Source organism: Macaca nemestrina, chromosome 5 (assembly GCF_043159975.1).
Source record: "Macaca nemestrina isolate mMacNem1 chromosome 5, mMacNem.hap1, whole genome shotgun sequence".
NCBI lineage: Eukaryota > Metazoa > Chordata > Mammalia > Primates > Cercopithecidae > Macaca > Macaca nemestrina.
Window position 1 is genome coordinate 110,256,099 of NC_092129.1, and position 13,301 is coordinate 110,269,399.

At 41.3% G+C, this 13,301-nt stretch overlaps 1 protein-coding gene across 2 annotated transcripts in view; it reads left to right on the forward strand.

Moving 5' to 3' along the window:
* Window positions 1–13,301, forward strand: part of LOC105479430 (interphotoreceptor matrix proteoglycan 1) — a 144,844-nt gene that overhangs the window by 112,559 nt on the left and 18,984 nt on the right. For both annotated transcript variants that reach the window (XM_011737379.2, XM_071096827.1), the window contains 2 exons: window positions 1,885–2,417; window positions 5,460–5,679. In XM_011737379.2, the coding sequence (XP_011735681.1) occupies window positions 1,885–2,417; window positions 5,460–5,679 (753 nt within the window). The remainder of the gene's footprint in view (window positions 1–1,884; window positions 2,418–5,459; window positions 5,680–13,301) is intronic.

Here is a 13,301-nt window from a genome sequence, read left to right on the forward strand (position 1 = left end):
GACTTCCATAATGAAATATCATAGAGTGGGTGTCTTAAACAATAGAAATTTATTTCTCACGGTTCTGATGACCAGGAAATGGCAGATCAACGTGTTTGCAGATTTTATTCCTGACAAGGGCTCTCCTCCTAGTTTGGAGTTTGTTGCTTTCTTGCTATATTCTCACATGGCAGAAAGAGAGATCATCTCTCTTGAGTCTCTTCTTACAAGGCCACTAATTCCATTTATGAGGACTCCACCCTCATGACCTAATTACCTCCCAAAGATCCATGTCCAAATATCATCACACTGGGGATTGGAGCCTGAACGCACAAGTTTTGCATGGACAGAAACATTCAGCCCATAGCAATGGAGATTTTAACAAAACTTTAAGTGTATCTCCAGAGAGATCTTAGATATTAGGTAATATTATTTCTCACAATTGAGTGAATTATGAGTAGACGCACGCAGGTACCCTCCCCAGGTGAGAGAAAAGAGGGTGCTTCTCTAAAAGCTGGCATAACTCACCAACAGACAGGTTTTATTTTAAGAAAGTAATAAAACTAATATGATTCCAACTTTCAGAGCTGTTTATCACTTGGAGTTTCAGTTTTGGTAATTTCACTGTAGTAAATTAGCTGACTGAGAGCCCAAAGATTATATCTGCATCCAGACAGTCCATTTATCATGCTTAGCATTTGGATTTCAATAGAGTTTTCCTGCATATTTGCCAACAGGCCACTGAAGAAATCACAAAAAGCTCCCTGTTTTTATCACTTAATGTCTTAAATATCATCAGTGGCTCTGGATTTAGGTTTAATGGAATATTTTAATAATTCAACAATCTGTTTATCTGAAAGTTTCCACCACTTTCTTAGTTTAGAAATATTTATTTTCATTTTGTACCAAAAAAAGGGATAGACTTTGGTAGTTCAATGTGTACTTACCCAAGATAGCAATGCAAAATGGTGATAGAAATTGTCAGAGTATAATAATGCAACTGTGGCAAAGGTTTTTTACTTTGTTTTATTATTATTATTATTTTAAGACAGAGTCTCACTCTGTCACCCAGGCTGGAATGCAGTGGCATGATCTTGGCTCACTGCTACCTCTGCCTCCCAAGTTTAAGAGATTCTCAGGCCTCAGTCACCTGAGTAGCTGGAATTACAGGCGTGTACTACTATACCCAGCTAATTGAGAGGTTTTAAATATTAATAAATAGCAAATTTTATGGTCAATGTAACATTCAAATTATATGTTCACCAACACCTTTATACTCCCAGTATCATTTTGCAAATTGACAAGCTATTCAATTAGATTACTCAATTTTGGAAAAGCATAATTTAAGTTTTAAGTGGTAAAAATACCAAAACATCATTTTAGTAACCAAAAAAATCCAACTGCATAAAATGCAGGCTTGCATTATTGGAAAATGATTAAAATTTCTGGGCCAAAACTGCACACCTAGTTGTCTGGGAGTTCTATATGGGGATGAGGGATCTAAATCTGTTCCAATGCCAGCGGCAGTTTGGCACCAATTGGTGACTCAGTCAGTTTCTACTACTTGATTCCCAGGTGTATCGTGTCTGGCTAGGCAGTAATTCCAGAAATTCTAGTTAACTGGCGCTCTTTTAGTCTCATATATCAAGAACTGTTGGGCCTGAATAAAATGGGTGCAGGGATCCACTGTTTGTCTCCCTAGGCTGGGACAAAGGGCTGCCTTCCCTTTCTGTTCCAATTTATCTTCTTTTAAAAAAATGACTATTGAAATGATCTATGCAAATGCTATGTATTTTCTTAAGTTAAGCTTAATTTTGAATTTTCTTTTTTTCATTTTCCATTCTTTAGGGAATACTTGGACATAATGAAATTGATTTCAATAACGAAATTGTACTTCCTCCACAGACATTTCTTGGTCTCCCCCTGCTATGGCCTCTACCTCCCTATCAGAAACTCCACCTTTCTTTACGGCATCAAGTATCATCTCTCTGACTGATCAAGGCACCACAGATATAATGGCCATTGACCAGACAGTGCTAGTACCAGGGCTCACCATCCCCACCAGTGATTATTCTGCAATCAGCCAACTGACTCTGGGAATTTCACATCCACCTGCATCTTCAGATGACAGCAGGTCAAGTGCAGGTGGCGAAGATATTGTCAGAGACCTAGATGAAATGGATCTGTCTGAGACTCCTGCCCCATCTGAGGTAGCAGAACTCAGCGAATATGTTTCTGTCCCGGATCATTTCTTGGAGGACACCACTCCTGTCTCAGCTTTACAGTATATCACCACTAGTTCTATGACCATTGCCCCCAAGGGCCGAGAGCTGGTAGTGTTCTTCAGTCTGCGTGTTGCTAACATGGCCTTCTCCAACGACCTGTTCAACAAGAGCTCTCTGGAGTACCGAGCTCTGGAGCAACAATTCACACAGCTGGTGAGTGGGCACTGCTCACGATTCTCAATTCTCTGTCTCTTCTTTCCTTGTTGTTATTTTATAATATAATCATTAGCTGTCTTGAGCAATGAGGGTTAGTAGAAACAAATCACTAAGACAGCTGTTGCTGAAGACATTCAACTAGAATTTTGAGATGAATTTGGATCCAGTTGGGGAAGTGAGTTCTGTGATAGACAAATGAGAAGACACCGCCACCCAACCTTGTGGGAATAAATTTATTCTTAAACTCTTTTCATTATAATTCTTCCTAACTTAGTTAATCCAGGAATAATACATAACACTCAAGCACTGAATGTGGAATCTAAAAATAGTGAGAGTGAACATTTTCTAAATTGTGTCAATCTCATGGAAGGGTACAAAGCTAGAATTGTCCAGCACAGATGAGGCTGAGAGTTCAGGAGTAAGGGTTCCTTTCTTAGTTCCCCTCAAGTTCTTGTTAACCTAAAAAATGACTAAATGGTTTATCATTCCTAGTCCCTAATAAAGAAAGTGAAAAGATGATTATTATGACATATATCTCTGAAAATAAGATACTCCCAAACTCACGTTTATTTTGTTTCTACATGTACAATGAGAAATACATATACCATAAGAAATGTTGAACTATGTAATATCTCTACACATTCATGGCTAATTAAAATAAATTATACAATGCGTATCACACAGATTGCAGATTGTCTGACAATAGTAAAAAATTTGTATGCTTCATATAAGTTAAATCATTACACAGATTAAAATCCACATGAAACCCAATTTCTCAAGTGAACATTTGCTTTAAAGTAAGATTTTATCTGTGCCATCTCCCCACCCCACACCATTTATAATGAGGTGAGTAGATACTGGGAGAGTCTCAGGCAACAGAGTCCCAGAGAACCTGTTGCAGAAAAGGGTCCTAATCCAGACCCCAAGAGAGGGTTCTTGGATCTCGCATAAGAAAGAGTTCAGGGCAAGTCCACAGTACAAAATGAAAGCAAGTTTATTAAGAAAGTAAAGGAATAAAAAAATGGCTACTCCACAGACAGAGCAGCCCTGAGGGCTGCTGGTTGCCCATTTTTATGGTCATTTCTTGATGCTATGCTAAACAAATGGTGGATTATTCATGCCTCCCCTTTTTAGACCATATAGTGTAACTTCCTGACATTGCCATGGCATTTGTAAACTGTCATGGTGCTGATGGGAGTGCAGTAGTGACCAGAGGTCACTCTCGTGGCCATCTTGGTTTGGGTAGGATTTAGCCAGCTTCTTTACTGCAACCTGTTTTATCAGCAAGGTCTTCATGACCTGTGTCTTGTGCTGACCTCCTCTCTCATGCTGTGACTTAGAATGCCTTCACTGTCTGGGAATGCAGCCCAGTGGGTTTCAGCCTCATTTTACCCAGCTCCTATTCAAGATGGAGTTGTTCTGGTTCACATGCCTCTGACAAACTAACCGTGGTATGTTAATTAGGGTTCATGCTAAGCTGCCATAATGAAGAGGTAAGGATATAGTGACTTTGATTCAATACAAGTTTATTTCTCTTTCACTTGATGGGTAGGACAGCTTTGCTCTACGATGTCATTCAGGGACCCACACTTCTTCCATCTTATAGCTCTGCCAACACCAGGGGCATTTCCTCATTCACATGGTCAAAGCTGGGTCATTGGTACATCCCTGTTTCCACTTGTGAGAAGCAGAGAGGAAGCTGAGAGAAAGCAATTTTCTCCTAAGCAAAAGACACCAAAGTTGCCCACATCATGTTAGTGGGAACTAGTCACATGGCCATCCTTGCCGCAAGGGAGGCTGGAAAATGTGCTCTCTGGATCAGCAGCCTCTTTCTATGGAAAAGAGGAAAACGGATTTGGGAGAAGCAGCACCCAGTATCTGCACACTAGGTGAAGACAGGGAATCTCTTCCCCGGCCAAAGCAATGCTAAGACACCAAGAATGAGGCTAGTCAAAGTAAGTAGGCAACATCAGGGGACAGTAGCTTGAAAAGGGAAGCTCCACAGTTTGTTTAAAATTTCATTTTACTCACACAAAAACCTTGTGAGGGAAGTACTAGAATGTGGGGCTGGGTCAGAGTCAAAATTGTGGTGGGGTGGGGACAAGGGCAAATACAAATCAGGTCTGGGTCATGCCTAGGAGGTTGACACTTGCATCTCTGTGCTGTCTGGGTTCAGAGTACAATTCATGAAAGAGGGGGCTCACTTTCAGAGCCAAGGACAAAGTAGACATCACTGAGTTTCAGACATTTCTGAAAAATGATCTCTAGGATGGCTGTGGCTCACAGGAGGCAGATGTGGGACTCTGAAACACAATGCCATGGGGCATACTGTTGAGATTATGATAGTTTGGAAAGGGCTCGCTACGGGATCACTTTTTGTTCTTCCTCACAACTCAGATAAGGGCACTGAGGTACAACACAGTGGTTACAGGGCTTGATGAAGGTCCACGGCTAGTTAGGGACAGTTCTAGGACTGGCACCCAACTCTCCTAACTGCCAGTTTCCTGCTGTTTCCAGTGCCCCACATTTGTGTTGGCCGGGAACCATTTACTGAGTGGAGAGACATGCTGATGTTTAAGCTGATGCTTATTTTAATAGACCATTTCAAATTGGATGCATCCAAATAGATGTCCCATTTACACAGACATCGGTCAGTCTGCTCCTGGGCTCAGTTTGGAACATGTCTTTGTTTACTTGGTTTTTTTCTTTCTTTTAATAACTGAACTTGGCATTCCTGCTTTGCTAATAGCATTGGCTCGGGTTTTTAAAAATCATCTGTTCTCACAATTCACCATGAAAAAAATCACAGCCATCCATGTCAATACACAGACAGAAAGGTGGAAATGTGGAACATAATCACTGCACATCAACCATTAAGTAGTGGTGTTCTGGTCTCACATTAAATCCAAAGACAAAAATCAAAACAATAAAAAGGAACTAAAATATATGCCTCAGTTAATGAAAACTGAGTGTAAGTGGAATTAGCAGCAGCTGAGCACTTAGAACGCAGTTAAGAGTAAACCATCTTTTATTTTGCAGCTGGTTCCGTATCTACGATCCAATCTTACAGGATTTAAGCAACTTGAAATACTTAACTTCAGAAACGGGAGTGTGATTGTGAATAGCAAAATGAAGTTTGCTAAGTCGGTGCCGTATAACCTCACCAAGGCCGTGCATGGAGTCTTGGAGGATTTTCGTTCTGCTGCAGCCCAGCAACTCCATATGGAAATAGACAGCTACTCCCTCAACATTGAACCAGGTAAGAGAATCCAACCCAGAAAGTGAAGGAGATGTTTTGTTCATGTTGTTTTATTTTGTTCTGTTTTTAAGCATATATTTCAACCTTTAGGCCACAAAAATCAAAGTGAAATGACACTAGATAAAACAACCTTTTGGAAGCTGTGGAGCACGTCATTAGAAAGGTAGAGTCCAAAGACATGCAAGTGAACATTTTCCTGTATCAAAAAGCAATGAACAAGCACACCTCTTGTTGCACAATCTGAGAGCTTTACTTATAAGTTTAAACAGAGCAAAACTTTTGCTGTGTTTCAGAGATTTTTTTTAATGTAGCCCACAGCCAAGCTAATTTACATTCTGCTAGAAGTCAAAAGCACTTTCTCAGTGCTCTGCAACAACCTCGGGGCTTCCTACCTAAGCAGTCTTTCAATCACAGTTCATTTTCAGAATAGCTACTTCATCACGTAATTCAGGATCAGAGACATCATTCTAAGGAAAGAAAAATAATCATTAGATAGAAATTCAAACTTGGAGAAAGTCACTTTGCCATCACCAAAAAAAAAAAAAAGAAGAAAATAAATTTGCTTTTTGGTTGTATACTACAGATCAGCTTCCATGTGAAGATTAAAGCAAAGAGTTAGACAAGGAGAAAACTTTTAAAGACATGGGAGCTTAGCCCAAAGTCACATAAGAGAAAGCAAACATTTGCTCTGATAATAAAGCAAAGTGTGTGCACCATTGTAACCAGCTGTGACCAAATTGGAAACTGTTTTTACCATTAGTTTCAAAATTCTGTTTTCTAACCAATTGAAAGAAGTCCTTTATTCCCTGGAGTGCAAGGTAGGGAGGGCTCCCGATTTCTGCCAAAGCTACCTCCCAGTCAAATTCAAAACAAAGCTTCCTAATTGGCTATGAATTAGTGGAGTGAATCTTTAACACCCTCTCTGGCTCTCTGTGGACTAACAATGAAAGCAGAAGGAAGAGGCCTTGGGCAAAATGCAAACCAAAAAGGCTCAGTGGGAGATATTTATATTTGATAGAGCAGGGCTTTGAGCAACTTTAAGCAAATTGCCTCAGTACCTTAGTAAACAGGATCCTTAAAAAGTCAGACCGCCTGTAGGCACTGAGCCTGGGAGCACTTACCTCCAAACAGGAGCAGCTAAGTAAGCCCTGTGGATCCCCTAAGAAATCAAACACCTCCTAAATGCAAGTAAGACACTGCCTCTTCCCGGGAAAACTACTTCAGAACTGAGAAGGAACCAGGGGTCTTTGCCAGTTAGGATCAGGAGGCTAATTTCTTCAACCAATTGATTAAGCTAGCAGGAAGTATATATGGGGAGAACTTGGAAAGCACTGAAGAAGTCATAGCACAATCCCCTGCCTTCCTTCCTCCCTCAGGGAGCTGACAGCTTACTTAGGGACCCATCCACCAGTACAAGGTCAACGTCCGAAGCCAAGTTGAGGCAAGGGAGAACCCAGGTGTGCGGCTGTCGGGAGCAGCTCCTCAGTGTAGATGCCACTTAAGTAGTGCCTTAGAAAGAGGGTGGGAAGCTGTTAGTGCACTGCCAGGGTGTATAAGGGACACTGTTGATACTGGAAGCAAGCACAGCATAGTAATGGTCTTGGGGATCCCCAGCCCTAAATGTGAATCTTGTGTGCTAACTGCAGCACTCAATTTCTGCAAATGGAAAATGGAGAAATTTTGGGCAGGTGTGGTGGCTCACACCCATAATCCCAGCACTTTGGGAGGCCAAGGCAGATGGATCACTTGAGGTCAGGAGTTCGAGATCAGCCTGGCCAAAATGGCAAAACCCTGTCTCTACTAAAAATACAAAAATTAGCCTGGCATGGTGGTGGGTGCCTGTAATCCCAGCTACTCAGGAGGCTGATGCAGGAGAATCCCTTGAACCCAGAAGGCAGAGGTTGCAGTGAGCTGAGATTGCCCCCACTGCACTCCAGCCTGGGCGACAGAGGGAGACTCCTCTCAAAAAACAAAAGAAAGAAAAAAAAAAGGAAAGAAAAGAAAATGGAGATAGTAACATTATGAGGACTAACTGAAAGAAATTTACAATACTTAGCATAGCATTTGACAAATTGTAGTTACTTAATAAACATTAGTAGTTACTATTGCAACATTGTCATAATTAACTTGACTATCAATTTGTGACCTGCATAAGGTACCAGCGAAAACAATAAAAAGTAGCATGACAAGGTATTTGTGGAGGGGGTGGAACTGAAATTATTTTCACTAATTTCTTGTGAATAGTTCTGCTATGCAGCTTTTCTTCCAAGAAGCCAAAGGTGGTAAGCATGAGATGGTGCTAACGTCAGTTTCACTCCCTGCAGAGTCACCTAAGAATGCCTCCAGCCTACCCAGTGAACTATGGCATACATGCCCAATTCTTATTTTTAGTGGTGGAAAAGTAGGGGAAAGCCAGCGCCCGCTGGACAACCTGGGAAGTTACTTGCTTGCTTTCCAGAGGTAGCTCAACCCTGAGCCTGCACCAACTCAAATACTTTTGAAGAAATTAACATGTAAAGCCAGGAGAAGCAGTGAATCCGAATAAAAACTGTTGAATGATTGAATGACCACTCATGGTAACTACAAGGGAGATACTTTGCAGAAGCCACTGAATGTTACACTAAGCACCTCAGTGAACTTATAGTTCATACTCTATTCCTTACCAGATACCTGGAGAGTGACAAAATCTAAATTTTATATATATTGAAAATGTATAAAATAATAAATCTATGCAAAAGATCTGCCAAAAATTGGCTGTGTTGCACCAGTTAGGACATAGTGATGCTTGTCTTAATTGATGCTTAGGATATCATTAAGCATCAGCCAAATGGTGATGGTTCAATCAAAGCACTTGAGGACAGCAGAATTAGAAAGTCAAACATGGATTTTATAAAGTTAAAAATCATCAATGAACTGTGTGGGTTCATCTATGTAAATCCAAATGGGTAAATCCAATATCCAAAATGGTTCCTAATTATACTACACTATGCATAGCTAGAAGCCACTGTGGTAAACTGCCCTCAAATGTTTTCCTTCCAGTCAACAGTGAGGGGAAGGAGGAAGGTACCAGCAGGCAGGGAGGAGCAGGCAAGGAACAGAGAGGGGCACAGGGAATAGTCACTGACTCTGTGGGCTCCTTCATGCACAGCTGGGGATGCTGGTTTAGATATTTCACCAAAGGCGAAGGCTGGGTTCACCCATGTAATCAGGAAGTGGGTGCTGGACTGATGATCAGGACATTGACCATCTTCTACATGCTTAATCCAGAACAGCATTCATCCACCACTATACAACATGTTAATGCGCGAAAATCCATCCCTGCCCAAAGGAATTTGCACTGCAGTAGAAAAGGGGCATCTTAGAACTATGCTGGGATCAAAACTACATCTTTTTCATTCTAACAGACTTTTTAAGGACAAGTTTCTTTTGTGCCAGCCTTCCTGTAAATTCCTGTGGGCCTGGACATCACTAAAGGATTGTCTCATAATGAAGAGAGCACTGAGTTTTCTTTAAGTCTCATTTTGTTAAGCCTGAACAGAAGAGAGAAAGTAGGAGTAGAAATAAATGAAAGGAACTCTAGTCCCTCCAGGCTGGTCAATGAGACGGTCTTCGATGGCCGGGAATAGCAAGGACTAAGCAGCCAGCTCCAGTCACTAAGGTCCAGGGCTGGGAATACAGAATACCAGCTGTCTTCATCTGTTTGTATTGCTATGAAGGGATACCTGAGGCTGGATAATTTGTAAAGAAAAGAGTTGGCTCATCTTTCCGCAGGCGCCAGCATCTGTTTCTGGTGAGGGCCTGAGGCTGTTTCCACTCATGGCAAAAGGCAAAGGGGAGCCAGCATGTGCAGAGATCGCACGGTAAGGGAGGAAGCAGAGGAGAGGGCGATGCCAGGCTGTTTTTGCTGGTGGGAGCTCACAGAGTGAGAACTCACTCGCCCTCCTTCCCAGGGAGGACATTAATCTACTCATGTCATGAGGGATCTGCCCCTGTGACCCAAACGCCTCCCATTAGGCCCACACTTCCAGCACTGGAGAGCAGATTTTTAATACGAGATTCAGAGGGGACCACTAACCATGCAGGGCACACAGCAGTACGAGCTCCCGTTGGAGGGTGAGGCTGCTGAGGAGGAGGAGATAGCGACCCCAAAGCGTGTGGTAGTCAGGTGCACAAACAGATTCACAAACACCACCTCACTCACACCTCCTTTTTCCATTCAAAGCCTTGTTCCAATCCAGGGAGGAGACGGTACTAAAACCCAAAAATTCTCACCACCATTGCTTTTGAATAGAGTTAATTAACTTCTTAATTCTCTGAATCTGCATAACTTATAAAACTTTGTGAACATGAAATTTAAAATGCTGTTCTTAAAAAAAGCCTGTACAGTTACAGAAAAGTGTTTCTAGCATCAGTACTCCTATACAATTTTAGTCTGGGGAAATACATACAAAATTATTATAAGAGAAATGCATATCTAAATTTTAAAGGGGAATTTTAAGGGAAAATGTGCAGATGATTTTCAATCATTTTCTTCCTCTGTTTTAAATCAGCTATTTTGCTCCTAGTTTTTCAGTGTGACTGGCTGATCCAGGTTTTCTCCTTTTGGTGGTATATTTGAGTGTAAGCTATCATGGTGACTGACAGGTGAGCTGATTAAAATGTCCCTAATACAACCAACCAGTGCAACCAGCAGATTGTGCTGTCTCTCAGGACCCTGGATCCGGAGTGAAGATAATTACTTCAGATTCCTAGAAAACAAGAACTCAAATTCCAATTTACCCAGCTCTTGGCTCTATTGCTGGTGTGGACTTTTCAGTTACAGAAGGCTTGGGCTGATACACTGCAGTGCCCATCCTCCAGCAGGTAGTAAGAGAGACCCAAGAGACACTGACGCCCAAAATCCCTAATGATAAGAGGAGGTCACTTAAGCAAATTCAGGAATGGCCCTGATTGAGGTTTTGGTCTTTCAAGTATTTACTTGAACTCAACGATGACGATCCAATCTGCTGAGAAAATTCTCCTTGGAAGAGAATTAAAAGGGAGAAATCTTTAACAAGAAATAAAGGCAGCTGCTGGAAATTCTGTATGTCAAGAATAAGTACTTAGCTTTGTCTCTAGGAGAGAATCTCAAGAATCTATCCTTGGAAACTAGAGAGGGGATCCTATCATTTCAATGTTTTCCAGCCAGGACAGTTGAATACAGCAAAACTGCATTACTGTTTTTCTTACTCTTTCACCCTTCCCTGACCACCTTCGTGGTAGACATAGATTAGAGCTAGTGGTCTGCAACACTGAAGGGTAAGAAGGTCCTCCCATCTCACGTCCAGTGTCCCCCCCAGCCTCCAAAACCACCAGCCCTACCCATCCCTGCCTCCCCTAACCCTTATCAAAGAATCATCCTCAAAATGTAAAAACCATAATTGTCATAAAGTAGATACTGAGCATATGTCAAAGTCCTATTTAATTTTGAAATAAGGGAATTGGTAGGATGACAAAGCTGGTTTAAAGAGAATATGAACATTGGAATTTTAGGTAGCCAGAGGACAAAAGAGAATGATGAAATAAGATTGGTAAATATAAAACAGAAACTACAATCATTGCACCATCAATTTTCTAATTTTACAGAGTTGTAAAATGCCTGGACCATAATCCGCAGAAAATAGTGAGTCAAACGAAGTTACTGCTTTCCATGCATCGGCAAACTTTTTCTTAAAAAGCCAAACAGTAAAATTTTAGGCATTGAAAGCCAAAAGGCAAAAATTATATAGGTACTTATATAACTAATTAAAAGTTAACCATTTAAGAATTTAAAAATCATTCTTAGCTTGCATGTTGTACAAAAGCAGGCAACTTGTCGGATTGGCCCACAGGTGGTCTCTGTTTACTGGGTGGGATTGTTGTATTCTGACATGACATTGAAGAGGCCACACAGTCAACTTTTCTCCTTATTTCCAAATATTGAATCATTTTTCTTAAATCATCAACAGTTACTCAAGCCTGTGCCTCCCTCTGGCCTTTATCTTTGCTGTTACAGAGAAGTTAGACAAGTAAATGATAATGTAATCATGATTTGGGTGCCTGTTCACTCATACATGAAGTGAACATTTATGGATTATCTGCCATGAGTCAGACACTATGATAGCCACAAGGACCAAAAGATAAATCGACCCCATCTCTGCCCCCTGCCAAGGAGCTAAATAACTAATGAGAAAAATGGAAGCATATACAAAAAGACATAATAGAGTCTGTTAAATACAGAATCAGGATGTGAGCAGAAAGAAATCTTAAGAAGTAATGAGGAGAGAGCAATTAATGCTACAGAGGCAAAGCGATATCATGGCAGGCTTCGTATACAGACAGTGAATATTGAGTTGGGTCTTGCTGTATGATGGCAGTGGGCCCAGGAAGAGAAAGGGGGGTGAGGGACTATTCCAGAAAATGCAGAAGAAAAATGTAGACATTTCTGGGAGTGCCAGGTTTCTTCGGTTACTCCACAGTGATGACAGCTTTGTTTACAGAACAGGGGTGAAGGGAGCGAAGGGAGCTCAGATTGGAAGGAAGGGAAAGCCAGGCTGAGCCAGTTCACTTAAAGCCAGGCTGTCTAAAAATGCCTGTCAAATCTATTTGCTTCGACTTTGGGTGTCCTATTTTTCTTTTTCTTTTGTTTCCTATGACTTACGGTCTTTTAAAATTAAACTTTAATCAAATTTTGGAAAGCCCAAAAAGTTTTCAAAGTAAGTGCTAGACAGTCCTTAAAGTGGTCTCAAGTAAAATAAAAATAAAACAGTTTATCGATAATGATAACGATAAACTGTTTGGAAAAACTTGGGAAAAATATAAGATAGGTACAAAGGGTGTGCACATATTAATTTGTTTTTAAATTTTAAATGCAATACATAAGGCAAAAATTAATAAGATCCTTTAAATATTTTTAAAAGACTCCAAAACTATTTGAGAGAAAACCAGTTCTAAGGAAATGGACAAGATAGATTGACTCTAGCCTATAAAGTAGGTGTCTGGAGGCCAAGGGAAAGCCAGGGCTGAAAGTATACATTTGGGGAACTTCAGCTGAAGCCAGAGAACAGATTTTTAAAAATGGCCTGGAGCAATGTGTAGGACGGGAGGAAATGGCCTGGGGCAATGTGTAGGATGGGAGGAAATGGCCTGGGGCAATGTGTAGGGTGGGAGGAAATGGCCTGGGGCAATGTGTAGGACTGGAGGAAGAGCTGTGAATGGAACTCTGAGTAACCCCAACAGGTAATAGGGAAATAGAAAAATTACAGTAAAGGGAGTCAAGAAATAGCGGTCAGCGAGGTGGGAGACAATGTTGCAGAAAGCCGCAAAACAGAAGAGCAGAAGAGAGACAGGCTCATAATTTTAGCAGCTGTGAGTGAACAGAGTAGAGGGCACTTAAGTGGACAGGTCAAAGGTCATCAGAATGCTTTACAAAAGCAATCTAGTGGAACGGCAAGGGTAGAGAAGCCAGACTTCAATGAGGCTGGAATGAAATGGAAATGGAGAACGTCAACACAGGCTGTCTACCTCTTGTCTTACAACTTAGAGCAAGGCGCCCTCCAGTGTTAGGCTCCTACCTTTCCACAGAGACCAGGAGAAAGCTGCTA